The sequence below is a fragment of the Aquarana catesbeiana genome, linkage group LG04 (genome assembly GCF_042186555.1).
Source record: "Aquarana catesbeiana isolate 2022-GZ linkage group LG04, ASM4218655v1, whole genome shotgun sequence".
NCBI lineage: Eukaryota > Metazoa > Chordata > Amphibia > Anura > Ranidae > Aquarana > Aquarana catesbeiana.
Genome location: NC_133327.1, coordinates 202,277,888 through 202,293,103, shown reverse-complemented (window position 1 = coordinate 202,293,103; position 15,216 = coordinate 202,277,888). Strand labels below are relative to the sequence as shown.

At 39.9% G+C, this 15,216-nt stretch overlaps 1 protein-coding gene across 1 annotated transcript in view; it reads left to right on the top strand.

Moving 5' to 3' along the window:
* PPM1L (protein phosphatase, Mg2+/Mn2+ dependent 1L) overlaps nucleotides 1-11,235 on the top strand; it is a 423,750-nt gene extending 412,515 nt beyond the window's left edge. The window contains exon 5 of the mRNA XM_073626116.1: nucleotides 10,614-11,235. Coding sequence (XP_073482217.1) covers nucleotides 10,614-10,960 — 347 coding nt within the window. The 3' untranslated portion in view covers nucleotides 10,961-11,235. The remainder of the gene's footprint in view (nucleotides 1-10,613) is intronic.
* The last annotated feature ends 3,981 nt before the right edge of the window (nucleotides 11,236-15,216 follow it).

Below are 15,216 nucleotides of genomic sequence, written 5' to 3'. Positions count from 1 at the left end.
AGCTTGTATAACAGTGTAAATTTGCTGTTCTCTCAAAATAACTCAACACACAGCCATTGATGTTTAAACTGCTGGCAACAAAAGTGAGTTCAACCCTAAGTGAAAATGTCCAAATTAATGGCTGTGTTTTGAGCTATTTTGAGGGGACAGCAAATTTACACTGTTATACAAGCTGTACACTCACTACTTTACATTGTAGTAAAGTGTCATTTCTTCAGTGTTGTCACATGAAATGATATAATAAAATATTTACAAAAATGCGAGGGGGGGGTGTACTCACATTGGAGTGAGGGGTGTAAATTAGTTGTAGGATTATTGTCAAGTTAATGCTTATTAATGTATTTCAAAAGTTCATTTCAATATTTAAAAATCTACAGTTTTCAGCAAAATGATAACTGGTGATCCTACCATGATACATATGTGTGGGCATTTCCTGTTATAGGGGGACAACACTCAGGGCTGATTCACACAAGAACGCTTTTGCATGCACATTTTTGAGAGCCCATTGGTTTTAATGGGCTGCCAAACATGTGGGAATGTGTGCAAAGTATGTCAGGCACGAAAAGTAAAGCATGGTATTGCGATACCATGCATTTTGGTGGGCGCAAACGCATGCGCATTCGCTAGATCTGTTTTGGGTGCCAATAAAAATGGCACCCAAAAAAAATAATTTTTAATGGCACCCGCTTGCATCTAAGAGGACAGCGCGTTGCTGAGCAGTGCGTCACGGGGAACGCACAGTAATGCATGCTTCCGCACTGCAAGTAGTATGAACAGACCTACATTCTTTGTCTCCCATTAGTGACTTTGCATTTTCACCATGTCATGTGGGCTTGCAATGGAGACTACAGTAGTCAAGTAGGCAGGCATGTATAGTCAACTGTTGTCACCATCAGAGAAGTACCCTGCAGCCATTGCTGGAATAAAGAAAGTTCATAAATATAAGCAACTTTGTCCTATTAGATAAGGACCAACTGAATGAATAAATCATATTTGCTAGACTTTCTTCTGCTTTGGCCTTCCTTCTACAGCAGGTCCTGCAAGGTGACAACATCCCCTTACAACTATAGCAGTATCATAAAATCAATAAGCAAGTTGTGTTGTATTAATAAGAGTATTTCAACAGAATGTAATATTGCCCTAATGACAGAATTATAACCAAATTCTCCTGTGTATGCTTCAAATAAAATGAAAAAAAAAAAAACGTTTCGGACAAGTTATGCATTCATTTGAATTGAAAGCTCACTTGGAATGTTAGTAAACACATAAAACGTACTTATTGCACAAAACCTAATAACTGAGCAAACAAAGTGGAAATCTATTAAATTCTGAAAACATTATGTGCAGTTAGGTATGACCTAAAAACCTAAACTCTTTGAAAACCAGCATTCACACAGTGATGTTTAGTGTACGTGATGTTCCCATTTATTCCCTGTGATTAGTCCCCTTAGGTTTAGGAAGCATCCCAAAGATTTGTGTACACTGCTGCAATGTGCTGTGATCAGCATAACATTTGGATGTGGCTCAGGCTAATACTGAATCTTTTGTTTGTTGGATTCCTGTATGGAGGGAAAAAGCACAAGCCAAAAGCAGGATCAGCAGAAAATAACATATAGTAGTACTGTTTTGAATATGTACATACTGGTGTCTTCACTTCGCTTGATGGTACCCTGTAGTGTGTTCACTTTATACAAGAAGCATCTTAAAGTGGTAGTAAACCGCCATAAAAAAAAAAAAAAAAATGACTAGCACATTATAACACATTTATCTGCACATGAGCCCTCCAGCGCAGCGCTGTCCAAATCTTTTGCTTATTAAGATCTGGTATTGAAAATCTGAGATCATTCAGTACCATGCAGAGTCTGCTAAGGCTAGCAATAGCTTGGACTGTATAGGAAAGAGGAGTAAATGTACGCTTTGTCAGAACACATGTACATATGCTCAGTTTTGATCACTATATACAATAAGTGTAGTTGAAAAACAAATAACTTTGCTATCTAAGAAACAGTTCACACTGCTGCGTTGCCTTAAATCACCCATGTCAAACATGCGTTATCTTGTGTTTTATGTGGATTGTGTTTTAGCCAGTTTGAATGGGCAGCAAGCATATAAAATAGTGCATGACACTTTTTTTTAATACAATGTACAAATCATTCATGTCTGTGCACTGTAGTACATTGCAATGCATGTGTTCTGAAGAGAATTGTGTTAGTGCCTCGAGGGGCTTTTTAAAATGAATGGGACTGCAATACATGCATTGCAGTGCGTTTGCGCACAAACTGTCTATTTTTACTGTAGATTAGGGTGTTTTATTTAAAGTAGAACCTATTTAAAGTGTATGTATAGCCAAAACGTTTTATGATTTTGTTTTGGATTAAGTAGGTAAGACGTAGAACCTTTGTTGGCTTTTTACTGCTGTGTCCTCACTAGGTAAATTCACCTTCTCTATTAGTCCTGGTGACACTCAGGTCGTTAGGACAGAAAGTGGTGGTAACTTAAGAAATTCCAGGGTTGTCACCAGACCAAAAGGTATAAGAGGTAATGGTACATTTTTTAATGTAGACACCTGTTCCAGTGACAGCTGTCTAAGGAGGAAATTCTCTACACTTTTGTAGAGATTTCCTTTCACTTTCTGTTTAGGCTCTGGTGCAGGAAGGGAAGTTAAAGTGCATGTCAGGCCAAAATAAAATAAGGTGCAGTACATCTCTACAATACATGCATTTTTTTCCCCAATATTTAAAACCCTGCATATTACCTGTTGAACTGTCAGAAATGCACTCAGCTCCTAAGACCTGTTGTGGGCTGATAACGCCCAGCATTTTTGTGAACAGAGCGGTATCTTCCCTCCCCAGTTGTCTTTTGTCAAATTACCCTTTCATTCCCCTCATCTCTAGTATAGTTTATACATTAATCATTCTGTAATCCAAGATAAGAACAAGGAGGGCTAATTAGACTTCTTCAGTTAACACAGGACAGCTTTAAATTTCTGACACAATCAACATGTATTTTTGCATGTATCAAACAGGCATAGCAAAATGCTTTCATTGATATATTTAACAAACAAATGATTTGTTTGAATATACTGTACATACACTTTAAATGAAATACCTCCAATAGAGTAAAAAGCTCTGGCTATAAATGCACAGTAAAGTGGACCATTCAGTAACTGTATAAATAAATGTGTGAAAATACACAGCAACAGTATCATTTTTTTTAGAAAAACTCAACTTTTTATCATTAAAAATTCATCCTTGAGTTCTTTGCCAGTGGCTTTGCCTAGGCCGAGAGCCCGAGATGATGGCATCAGCCTTCTGCAAGCAGAGGGAAGCATTTTCCCCAGTGATCAGACTGTAACAGTGTCAAAAAATAGACTTCCAATAGTCACATCCTAAGTACTATAGAAAAAAGTATGGGACGGGAATACACCCACCCCAAACAAAAGGAAAGGACTTTTTTGGCTCAACATCAGAGACACCACGTGTATATAAAAGATCAATATCTTTATTACAAAAAAAGTTAAAAACACATGCAAGTGAATAATGTTATAAAAACAGAAGAAACGCCTCTCAAAATAACCAAGGGACAAGAAAGCCCCAAGTTTTGTACATCCCTCAGTCGAATGGGAGTATAGGTAATTGACAAAATTGTGTATTAAAATTGGTGAAATGTAGGTGTATAATAAACATGCATTTTATAGTAAACAAAATAATCCAGCTATACAAAAAGTATGCTCACGCAGGCATGGCAAACCACAGCGGCCTAATGCATGTTTATTTATTTATCATTAATACTGTGTTATAATTTCTTATATGTAGTGAAGTCCTCTCAATACATTGGGTCCAGAAGAAGCCGTAAATCGGCGAAACACGTTGCCCTAGGCAACTTGAAGAGTACAGTTGTACACCTACATTTTACCAATTTTCCAACAAAAAAAAAGGTGCTTCACTATAATGGTTTTTAGACTTTAAAATTCTCTGCTAAAGAAGGTGATTAATCCAAGGATATGAAGTGGAATTCAACACTAGTACTTACTAAGCATAACATTGCTCCCTCCCCTTCTAATACCTATAGTAACTACCCTGTAAAAGGAAGCTGCTTATACTAACAAATTCTTATGCCCTGTACACACAGTCAGATTTTCCGACGGAAAATGTGTGATAGGACCTTGTTGTCGGAAATTCTGACCGTGTGTAGGCTCCATCACACATTTTCCATCGGAATTTCCGACACACAAAGTTTGAGAGCTTGCTATAAAATTTTTCGACAACAAAATCCGTTGTCGGAAATTCCGATTGTGTATACACAAATCCGACGCACAAAGTGCCACGCATGCTCAGAATAAATTAAGAGGGGAAAGCTATTGGCTACTGCCCCGTTTATAGACCTGATGTACGTGTTTTACGTCACCGCGTTCAGAACGATCGGATTTTCCGACAACTTTGTGTGACTGTGTGTATGCAAGACAAGTTTGAGCCAACATCCGTCGGAAAAAATCCATGGATTTTGTTGTCGGAATGTTCGATCAATGTCCGTCCCTGTGTACAGGACATAAGAGTGCTCTGGTCTGGTTACATGATCTCCCCAGCAGCTGAAATAAGGGGACAGGGGAGAGCGCCGACAACAGATGGAATGCCTGGGTGGTGGCGCCATGGTAAAACCATGGATCAGACTAGAAAAGTGTATTTTCGTGTCTCCAGTATCAGGTTTGCCATGGGCAGATATCAGTCTGTCTGGTCTCCCAAGTTCAGATTAGTACATGTTTCCTATCAAAGTAGTTCAGTGACTAACACTGAGCTCCTGGCTGCCTATGCGCCCGACCTAGACTTGAGAGACATGCAATTGGGTCCTTACCTCAGATGCCTAACTGCCACATCTCAAGGGCTCTGTCCTAGCTCTACATTCAAAAGATTATGCCTAGACCAAATTCCTTTATGACATTCACCTTTACTATATTCTACATTTATCATGGGCAAGCATCCCCAGGATACTAAGTTCCTATCAAAATTAAAATCCTAACTGCAGACCCAAAAAGACCAGATACTTCTCTTCGCTCATAAGGAGTCATTGGCTAACTCATACCAGGAGAAAGGATACACGTTACTAACACATTGGTATAAAACCTCACAGCTATTTCATCAAATATACCAACATGTAAGAGAAATATATTTCCAATATATTTAGAAAAAAAATTATATATGTGACAATATATTGTAACTACAGTAAAACCTTGGATTGAGAGTAACTTGGTCTGCGAGTGTTTTGCAAGAGAAGCAACATTTTGTTTATAAATTTTGAATTGATAAACAAGCAATGTCTTGATATACAAGTAGAGTCATGTCACAACTGAGTATAAAAGAGAAGAGAGGTGCCTCTAAGTGTAGCAATATGGTTACATTTAATGAAGGTACACAATTTAGCAACTCACATGGTTGATGATTTAAGCAGGCATATCTAAATATGCAGGCATCCGGGGTAAAGCTGTCCACATAGACCATCCTCCTCCCCGCCATTGATGTCGTCCCTTCCACACTGCTCTCCACGAGCGCTTCAAGCCTCGCTTTCAGATCACTCTACTGCAGGGTAGTCTTCCCGGTCACTATTGCAGACTGACAACGGTGAGAGCCGGCGTTGCGGAGGATGGTCTATGTGGACAGCTTTACCCCAGATTCCTGCATACTTAGATGTGCCTTATTTAATCATCAACCATGTGAGTTGCTAAATGTTGTACCTTCATAAAATGTAACCATATTGCTACACTTAGAGGCACCTCTCGTCTCTGTTATACACTGTAGCTCCTGATAGATTTTGCAGTGGAGCTTGCCATTTGTGGATGGACATTTTATGGTTACACAACCTATAACATTGCTATAATCTTTTTATATGGACTATAGGAATAAATGGTTGTGGAACGAATCATCTGAGTTTCCATTATTTCTTATGGGGAAATTTGCTTTGATATACGTGTGCTTTGGATTACAAGCATGTTTCCGGAACGAATATATATATATATATATATATATAGATATAGATATATCTATATCTATATCTATATATAGATATAGATATAGGTATATATATATCTATATATATAGATAGATAGATAGATAGATAGATAGATAGATAGATAGATAGATAGATAGATAGATAGATAGATAGATAGATAGATATAGATAGATATCTCTATATATATAATTTTTATTTTTTCTAAATTTATTGGAAATATATTTCTCTTCCATGTGGGATACCCTCAGGTAGCCCCTTGCTTTTAGCAACGCTAAGAGACCAAGGGCAAATGCTTCTGTCCAAATCTGCACAGAGTGGTGTCTGTATAATACAGAAGGTATGTTATTAGCTAGATGACAAGGAAAAAACAGTGGGAAGAATGCCTAAAAAAGAAAAACATTTAAGGCTACTTTCACATATATGCGGGTGCCAGAGAACATGTAAATCGCACGCATGCCTGCACCCGCATGCAACCACATACAAAACGTTGTGCTGCATAGGAAACGCACTGGGTGCCATTAACTCTTAATGGCACCCCCACGCGTACAGCAGCCCATTCTAATGGAAGGGCTGCCATGCCTGTGCGCCCACAGTCTGCAGAGCATCAGATTTAGGGCTAATGATTGGCAAGCTGCAATATATTACATTTTTGGTTTTGAGGTTAATACTGCTTTAAAATCACGTATTAAAACCCTAAAGCCCCATACACACGATAGGACTTTGTACAAACTTTCCCTTGGATTTTTGTACAAAGGGTGTTGGCCAAAAGTTTGTCTTGCATACAGACGACAGGACTTTTCCAGCCAACTTTCACCAAATCACGTGGTTTTTCAGCTCTTTACCACCACCCTTTGGTCAACTTCTGTATTGTCTGATATTGTGTCAATCTTGCCACTTTTATTGGCGAGATTGACACCTTGTGAGCCGGGTTCGCACTGGTGTGGGGATCCGACTTGGATCCTCACCAATGCCAGGCACTGTGTTTGGTATGAATCTTGAGGGGGAACTCCACGCCAAATTTTAAATAAAAAACCGGCATAGGTTCCCCTCCAGGGGCATACCAGGCCCTTAGGTCTGGTATGGATTTTAAGGGGAACCCCCTACGCCGAAAAAAAACGGCATGGGGGTCCCCCCCAAATCCATACCAGACCCCTATCCGAGCACGCAGCCCGGCCGGTCAGGAAAGGGGATGGGGACGAGCGAGCACCCCCCTCCTGAGCCGTACCAGGCCGCATGCCCTCAACATGGGGGGTAGGTGCTTTGGGGGAGGGGGGCACCCTGCAGCCCCCTCCACCCCAAAGCACCTTGCCCCCATGTTGATGAGGACAAGGGCCTCTTACCGACAACCCTGGCCATTGGTTTTCGAGGTCTGCCGGCGGGGGGGCTTATCGGAATCCGGGAGCTCCCTTAATAAGGGGGCCCCCAGATCCCAGCCCCCCACTCTATGTGAATGAGTATGGGGTACAGCGTACCCCTACCCATTCACCTAGGGAAAAAAGTGTCAATAAATAAAACACACTACACAGGTTTTAAAATTAATTTATTAGGCAGCTCCGGGGTCTTCTTCTGGCTTCAGACGTCTTCTCCCTCTCTCCGGTTCTTCTCCGGTGCCTTCTTCCTTCTGCCGGGCTCCTCCGCTATCTTCTGCTCTCTTGCCGCTCTTTTGCTAGCAGAGGAGCCCGGACATCTGGATCGTATTCTTCCCTCTTGTCTTCCGGAGATGTTGACACGACGCTCTCTCTGGCTGTAATGCTGTCTGTGCACTCTGCTATGATTTATATAGGCGGTGACCCCGCCCCCCTATGACATCACAGTCCCGGGGCATGCTGGGACTGTGAGGTCATAAGGGGCGGTATAAGGAGAAGTATAGACAAAGCTTTTTTGGCTGTACTTCTATGGATCGCAGTTTGTTCTGCACTCCTGTGGCCTGTTATCAGCCACAGCGGGCTAAAGCCTGCTGTGGGCTGACGTCACAGAGCCGGTCCAGGCTCTGAAAAGATCCCCACCATATGGTCGGGATCCGCCCAGAAGCCTGGACCAGCAGCTGGCTCAGCCTCTCAGTGAGCCACTAAGAGCCTGTGCCAGCTGCTCCTGCCCCCTCCACAGCTCAGTGCTCCAGTGAGTGCTGGATGGGCAGAGCAGAGAGCCAATGACTGACATTCACCAGCTCTCTGCATCCTGAAGATCTGTGTGATCTGTTTGATTGCTCAGTTCTCGGTCTGGAGCCAGCGAGGGACAGACACAGCATAGATGTCAATGCAGCCAGGCATCAATATGGTGTCAATGCTACCTTTATGGATGTAAATGCTGGGTAGGTTTCCGGACACTCATAAGAATTGAAGAAGTGGCTTGGATAAGCTATGAAATGTCTTTAGTATTACAGAACGAGTCCAGTTAAATGTGACTAACTACTACTAGCTGCAGAATGCTATATACATTGAATACCTCCTGTAAATCTAGCTAAAGGAAATTATTTTTTGTAACCACTTCTGGTAAAACTGAAAACTAATATGTATAATTGTTATTTTCTCCCTCTGTATATATCTTTTCTATGTTCTGGCCAAGATATTCTGTAACTGTAAAAAAAAAAATGTATTTTTTCTGCAGCCATGGTAATTATCTTTCTTTTATAGTCAGGATTTCCTGGAGTCCTAATCCCCTTGTTTTTGCAATTAGCTCACAGATTACCCTTCACAGATCTTGAGGTCAAATTACAGGCAGCCTAGTTCCACAATAGTGAGATCCATGCATATACTGTATATCTAAAGTAATACTAATTCTTATTACAGCACTGGCATAGCCTCCCATTCAGTAAAACTTTTCATTGAAAGTGCACATAAATTGCTTTCCTTTTTACCTATGGAAAATAAGTAGGTAAGGATCTGCAATTAAGTTTGCTAAGATCCTTAAATGTTTTAGATTATTTTCTTCACTGAAAAAGTACTTCACATGGCAGGTATTTAATGCCCAAATCCAGCCAAACTTCTTTTTTTGTTTTTGATAGAGTAGGAAATAGTTGATAGAATAGTGGATATGCAGTTGGCTAAAGGATAGATACCAGAGTGTGGTTGTAAATGGGGTTCACTGGGGACAGAGACCCGTCACTAGTGATGTACCACATGCTCTATACTAGGTCCTGTTGTATGTAATCTATATATAAGTAATATAACTTAAGGGTTGGTGGGTAAGGTATGTCTTTTTTGCAGGTGACACAAGGGTATGCAATAGGGTTGATAACCCTGGAGGTGTCTGTAACATGGAACATGATTTGGCATTGCTATAAGATTGGCCAAAGCAGTGAAAACTAAAGTTCAATGTTTCTAAGTGTAAAATAATGCACCCAGGAAAAAATAATCCCTTGGCAGAGTAAAATATTGGGGTCTAGCACTACAAAGGAAAAATATTTGGGGGTGCATATTTCAGATTATTACAAAATGAGTGTGACCAGGCAGTGAGAAAAGCAAATAGAATTCTAGGATGCATCACTAAAGGGGTCACCAACAGGAGGAAGGAAGTCCTGATTCCCCGATATAGATCTTTAGTTAGACATCATTTAGAATACTGTGTCCACTTCTGAAGACCCCACTTACAAAAAGATCTTGATAAGATAGAACGGGTCCCACAGATGGGCAAAAAATGATGGTCTGAGGGATAAAACATATCAGGAAATACTTCAGAAACGTAATATGTTCAGTCTGGAGGAAAGACGAGAAAGGGGAGACATGTTAGAAACCTTTAAATACATCCAGTGAAGGCAGTGAATAAGGTTCAGGAAGCAGTATTTTCAATATGAAGCCAAGATCAAGAACACAGGGACATGACCTCTAACTAGGGGGAAAGTTCATAACTTAGACATTTTAGGAAGTTTTGTTTTACCTAAAGTAGTTGATGCTCCAGCAGTGGTAGTCAGTCAGTCAACACTGACTGGATTCAAACATGCTTGGGACAAACATAACTCTATACTCAGACAAAAAAATTAACAGAAAACAAAAAATACAAAAGCATGTACAAATTTTAAAAAATGGGGCAGATTTGATGGACCACTTGGTCTTTTTTTCTGTTGTCGCTTTTCTATGTTTCTATAACGAACATTGATTTAACCCCCACTGACGGTCAGAAAATCGAACAAATTAAACATTTAAATTCAAATTCTACTAGTGTATGGCCAGCTTATTTCTGATGAACAGACTAGGCTAGATGTCCTATAGTTTAAATGAAATATGGGTAATGCAAAAGGTTACACAGATTTGCAAGAATACATGCACGCACACTTTTTAACTTGCAATTTAATATTGTTAGCATTAGTGTTGTGAAATCATTGCATTGTATATAGTAGCTGAGGTATGTTTTTTGATTCTTTTAGTATTCTTTTGTTATAAGAAGGTGTTTTTTTTAAAGACAAGCCGATTTAAAAATTTAAATTTAAATTTAAAAATTTAAGACACTATTCATATGTAAAGTTGCAGAAGAGCTCTTTTTCGATAACATAAAAATTATGTAAAGAAGAGTAAGCACAGTAATAACAATACCATAGGGAACATATTATGTATGCATGAAAGTTTGTAGCTTATGTTTTTTGCTAACCTGCCTTCCATTTTTTTGTTGTGCAGGTGGCTTCATCAGCTTCAATGGATCATGGCGTGTTCAAGGGATTTTGGCCATGTCCCGTTCTTTGGGGGATTACCCTTTGAAGAACCTAAATGTTATTATCTCAGACCCCGATATCTTAAGCTTCGACCTTGACAAGCTACAGCCAGAATTCATGATCTTGGCATCTGATGGCCTGTGGGACGCTTTCAGCAATGAAGAAGCTGTCCGGTTCATTAAGGAGCGCCTGGATGAACCTCACTTTGGAGCCAAAAGCATTGTGTTACAATCCTTCTACAGAGGATGTCCCGACAACATAACAGTTATGGTAGTAAAGTTCAGGAATAGCAGCAAAACAGATGAACAATGAGTTGTCTGCAATCTATATATATAAATATATATACATATGTACAGATGGACTTCGGGCAAACGATTTTATTTTATCTAAGTAGGAAAAATGTGGAAATGTTATTAAAGTTGTCCCATGGCCTCATATCCATGTCCCAAATCATAACATGGACTCATGCAGCTAAGGTATATATCCACTGTAAGACTATGAGCACATAAAAAGTACATATGAGATTCAACATTGTTACACTGTTAAAAAGCAATTCTCTGTATTAAAAGGAAGTGTTTACCCCCCTAGCAAGACTTTTTTTTTGTTTGCTTTGCATCAAAATATACTGTATCTGGAAAATCACATGTTTCAATTAAATGTGCCAAGCAAATATTTAAAATACTGTTTATAAATTTTAAGGAGCAGGTAAAATATTCAGAGAAACCCTCCTGATAAGGTCCCTTTCACCCCTGTGTATGTTCAACATGCAGTTTTAAAGCTGCTGCCTTGGGGTTTGGCAGATGTTTGAAGCTCTTCCAGTTCTTATCCAAATTGCAGATATCAGCCAACAGATGCCTTATGTGTTTGAGCACTCGAGGAAGGAAATTGTGCTCAAACTATTTTGTGGGATATTCATATCATAATATCATTGTATAAGCCATTTATGTTCCCTTTCCTCAACCTATATATATATTATGTCAGCATACCTAACAATATTGAACCTAACATTTATATAATCATAAAGCATATTGTATAAACGTATCAAATGCATACATTATCAAAGTAGTTATCTGCGTAAATAATTGGGTTGATTTACTTAGGGAATAGATAGAGAGTGTTCACTTAGTAAAGTGAATGGTCAAACTGAATAGTGTATGGTTACTTTGCATGATAGTGAACTGAACTGTATGATAGTAAATAAAGTGAACCTGTGTTTACTTTAAATACCCAATCATGTGCAGTGGAAGTTAAAATAACTGGAGTTTTGGTAGCACATGACTGGCTGATTGAAGTGAATACTACTTCATCTTGTTTGCTCGTAAACATTAACTTTGCTAAGTTAACCTACAACCTCAATTCCAAACAAGTCGGGACGCTGTGTAAAATCTACATAAAAACAGAATGCAATGATTTCCAAATCTCATAAACCCTTATTTCATTCACAGAATAAAATAGAAAACATTTTAAATGTTTAAACTGATATAATGTACCATTTTAAGGAAAAAATATGGTAATTTTGAAATGAATAGCAGCAAGATGTCTCAAAAAAGTTGGGACTAGGCAACAAAAAGCTGGCAAAGTAAGTGGCACTAACAAGGAACAATATTTTGCAACTAATTAGGTTAACTGGCAACAGGTCAAAAACATGATTGGGTATTAAAATAGCATCTTAGAGAGTCAGTGGGGGAGATTTGCTAAAACTAGTGCACTCAGAATCTGGTGTAGCTGTGCGTGGTAGCCAATCAGGTTCTAAATTCAGCTTGTTCAATTAAGCTTTGGCAATAAAACCTGGAAGCTGATTGGTTGCAATGCAGAGTTGCACCAGATTTTTCACTCTCCAGCTTTAGTAAATAACTCCCAGAGTGTCTCAGAACTAAAGATGGGCAGAGATTCACCAAACTGTGAAAAGCTGCATCTAAAAATTGTTGAACAATTTCAGGATAATGTTCCTCAATGACAAATTGCAAAGACTTTAAAAATATCATCATCTACACTACATAATATCAACAAAAGTATCAGAATCTGGAGAAATCTCTGTATGCAAGGGACAAGGCCAAAATGCAATACTGGATGCCCGTGATCTTTGAGCCCTCAGACTGCACTAGCAGGCATGATTCTGTGTTGGACATCACTGCATGGGTTTAGAAATATTTTCAAACACCACTGTCTGTGAACACAGTTCTCCATGCCAAATGGTCTGCTGCAAAGTGGAAAACTGTTCCGTGATCAGAAAATCAAAAATTGACATTCTTTTTGGCAACCATGGGCGCCAAATCCTTCAGACTAAAGCGCTAAGTTCAAAAGCCTGCATCTCTGATGGATTGGGGGTGCATTAGTGCATACTTTTACATCTGGAAAGTCACCATCAATGTTAAAAGATATATCCAGGTTTTAGGCAGTATATGTTCAGGCAAGAATGAGACAACAATTCTCTCCCCAAATTCCAGTAACTGGTCTCCTCAGTTCCCAGATATTTACAAAGTGTTGTTATAAGAAGAGGGGATGCTACATGGTGGTAAACCATGGTAAACATGGCCCCGTCTTAACTTTTTTAACTGGGGGTGTGCTTTGCCAGCTTTTTGTTGCCCTGTTCCAACTTTGAGACATGTTGCTACCATCAATTTCAAAATGACCTTATTGTTTCTTAAAATGCTACATTTTCTCAGTTTAAACATTTGCTATGTATGAGATTTGCAAATCATTACATTCTGATTTTACACAGCTTCCCAACTTGGAATTGGGATTTCTATATTCCTTTAGTAAATACGCTCCAATGCATAAAAAGAACAATGTTTTTTTATTTGTCTTATGCTTACAGGCAAACATATAAAAGAGTCTTTTATCTTACGATTACAATTTCACACTCTTATTCAAATGCATATGCATGATAATGACAATCGCTTACAGTATATATGAACCTTGATTTTAATGATGGCAAGAAATGGCTATTAAATGTGCCATCTTGTCTGTGAGTTTTTGCCTCAGCTTAGTGAATGTGGTAAAAAGATTCCCAGTCACATGCAAAGAAAAGAAGAAAAACATTATTTTTCTATCGCATGGCTGGATGATGGAAGTCAGCTGAGCTTCAGCCTACCTGACAGGACCCCCCGCAAAATTATAAAGTTATATTTTTGCTAAAATGTCACCGCCAAGGTGCTCTGTTTCATAACCATGGCAGAAACTATAACTTCATTGATCAAGACCCATTCAAATAAATAGTGCTGCTCTGCAAGCGCCCAGCAGTGCGCTAGTGCGGGGTTAAAGCAGGTGGTGAGCAGTCTCACATTTGGGACGGAGATAGGGTCCGAGGACATATATTCATCAGTCCCTCTCTGCCTTAGCTGCACTGGACAGTGAATGAATGGTTAGCTTACTGAGGCTTCCTGTTTTTCATTCACAAACTGAAGCATAGTAAACACAGTTTCGGTGATGAATGGACACACTCACTGTGTGAATTATTCGCTCACTGTGTTCATTCAGGAAAGAAAGGGGCCAGTAATTATGACATACACACACAAGGGGGCCCAACAGCAGGTGGAAAGGAGCACAGATCCTAGAACCAATCCCCCCTGCAGCGCAGAGAAAGAGGAGTAGAACTGAGCAGCGGGGATCCACAAGTGTCAGCAATAAGGCAGCACAGCCGACCCTCCTGCTTGCCAGATGCCTGGGCCCCCCTTTTGAACTGATGGGGTACGGTACAGGAGGGATGGCTGTACTTCCTTATCAGTAGCCCTGCTTGGGACTTCTGCTACAGGCACTTATGGCACCAGATCAAGCCATTCACTTATCAAAGACCGAAGCATGGAAATCCTTTGGCTTAGCCAGTGAGTTGGGGGCTTACTTAATGACATGGACTGCGCTTTAGGCAGCAGACGCCATCGAATGTGAGCATTTGCCCACTCAAGTTGGTTACAACTACGAAATGCAGTCAGGTCGAGATCCCAATGAGGACGACAAGCATGCAGATGAGCTTCTCTGAGATGTTTCTGACAGTTTGTGTAGAAATTCTTGGACTGTTGCAGTAGCTGTCCAGGTGGCTGGTCTCAGACGATCTTGGAGGGGAAGATGCTGTATGTGGAGGTCCTGGGTCGGTGTGGTTACACATGGTATGTGGTTGTGAGGCCGTTTGGAGACAGTTTATGGTAGGGAAATGAACATTCAATTGAAGGGCAACAGCTCTGGTGGACATTCCTGCAGTCGGCATGCCAATTGGACACTCCCTCAAAACTTGCAACATCTGTGGCATTGTGCTGTGTGATAAAACTGCACATTTTAGAGTGGCTTTTTATTGTGGCCAGCCTAGGGCACACCTGTGCAATAATCATGCTGTCTAATCAGCATCTTGATATGCCAAACCTGTGAGGTGGATGGATTATCTCGGCAAAGGAGAAGTGCTCACTAACAGAGATTTAGACAGATTTGTGAACAAGATTTGAGAGAAATAGGCCTTTTGTGTACATAGAAAAAGTTGTAGATCTTTGAGTTCAGCTCATGATAAATAGGGGCAAACACAAAGGTGGTACGTTTATTATTTTGCTCAGTGTGTATATATATATGTGTATATACTG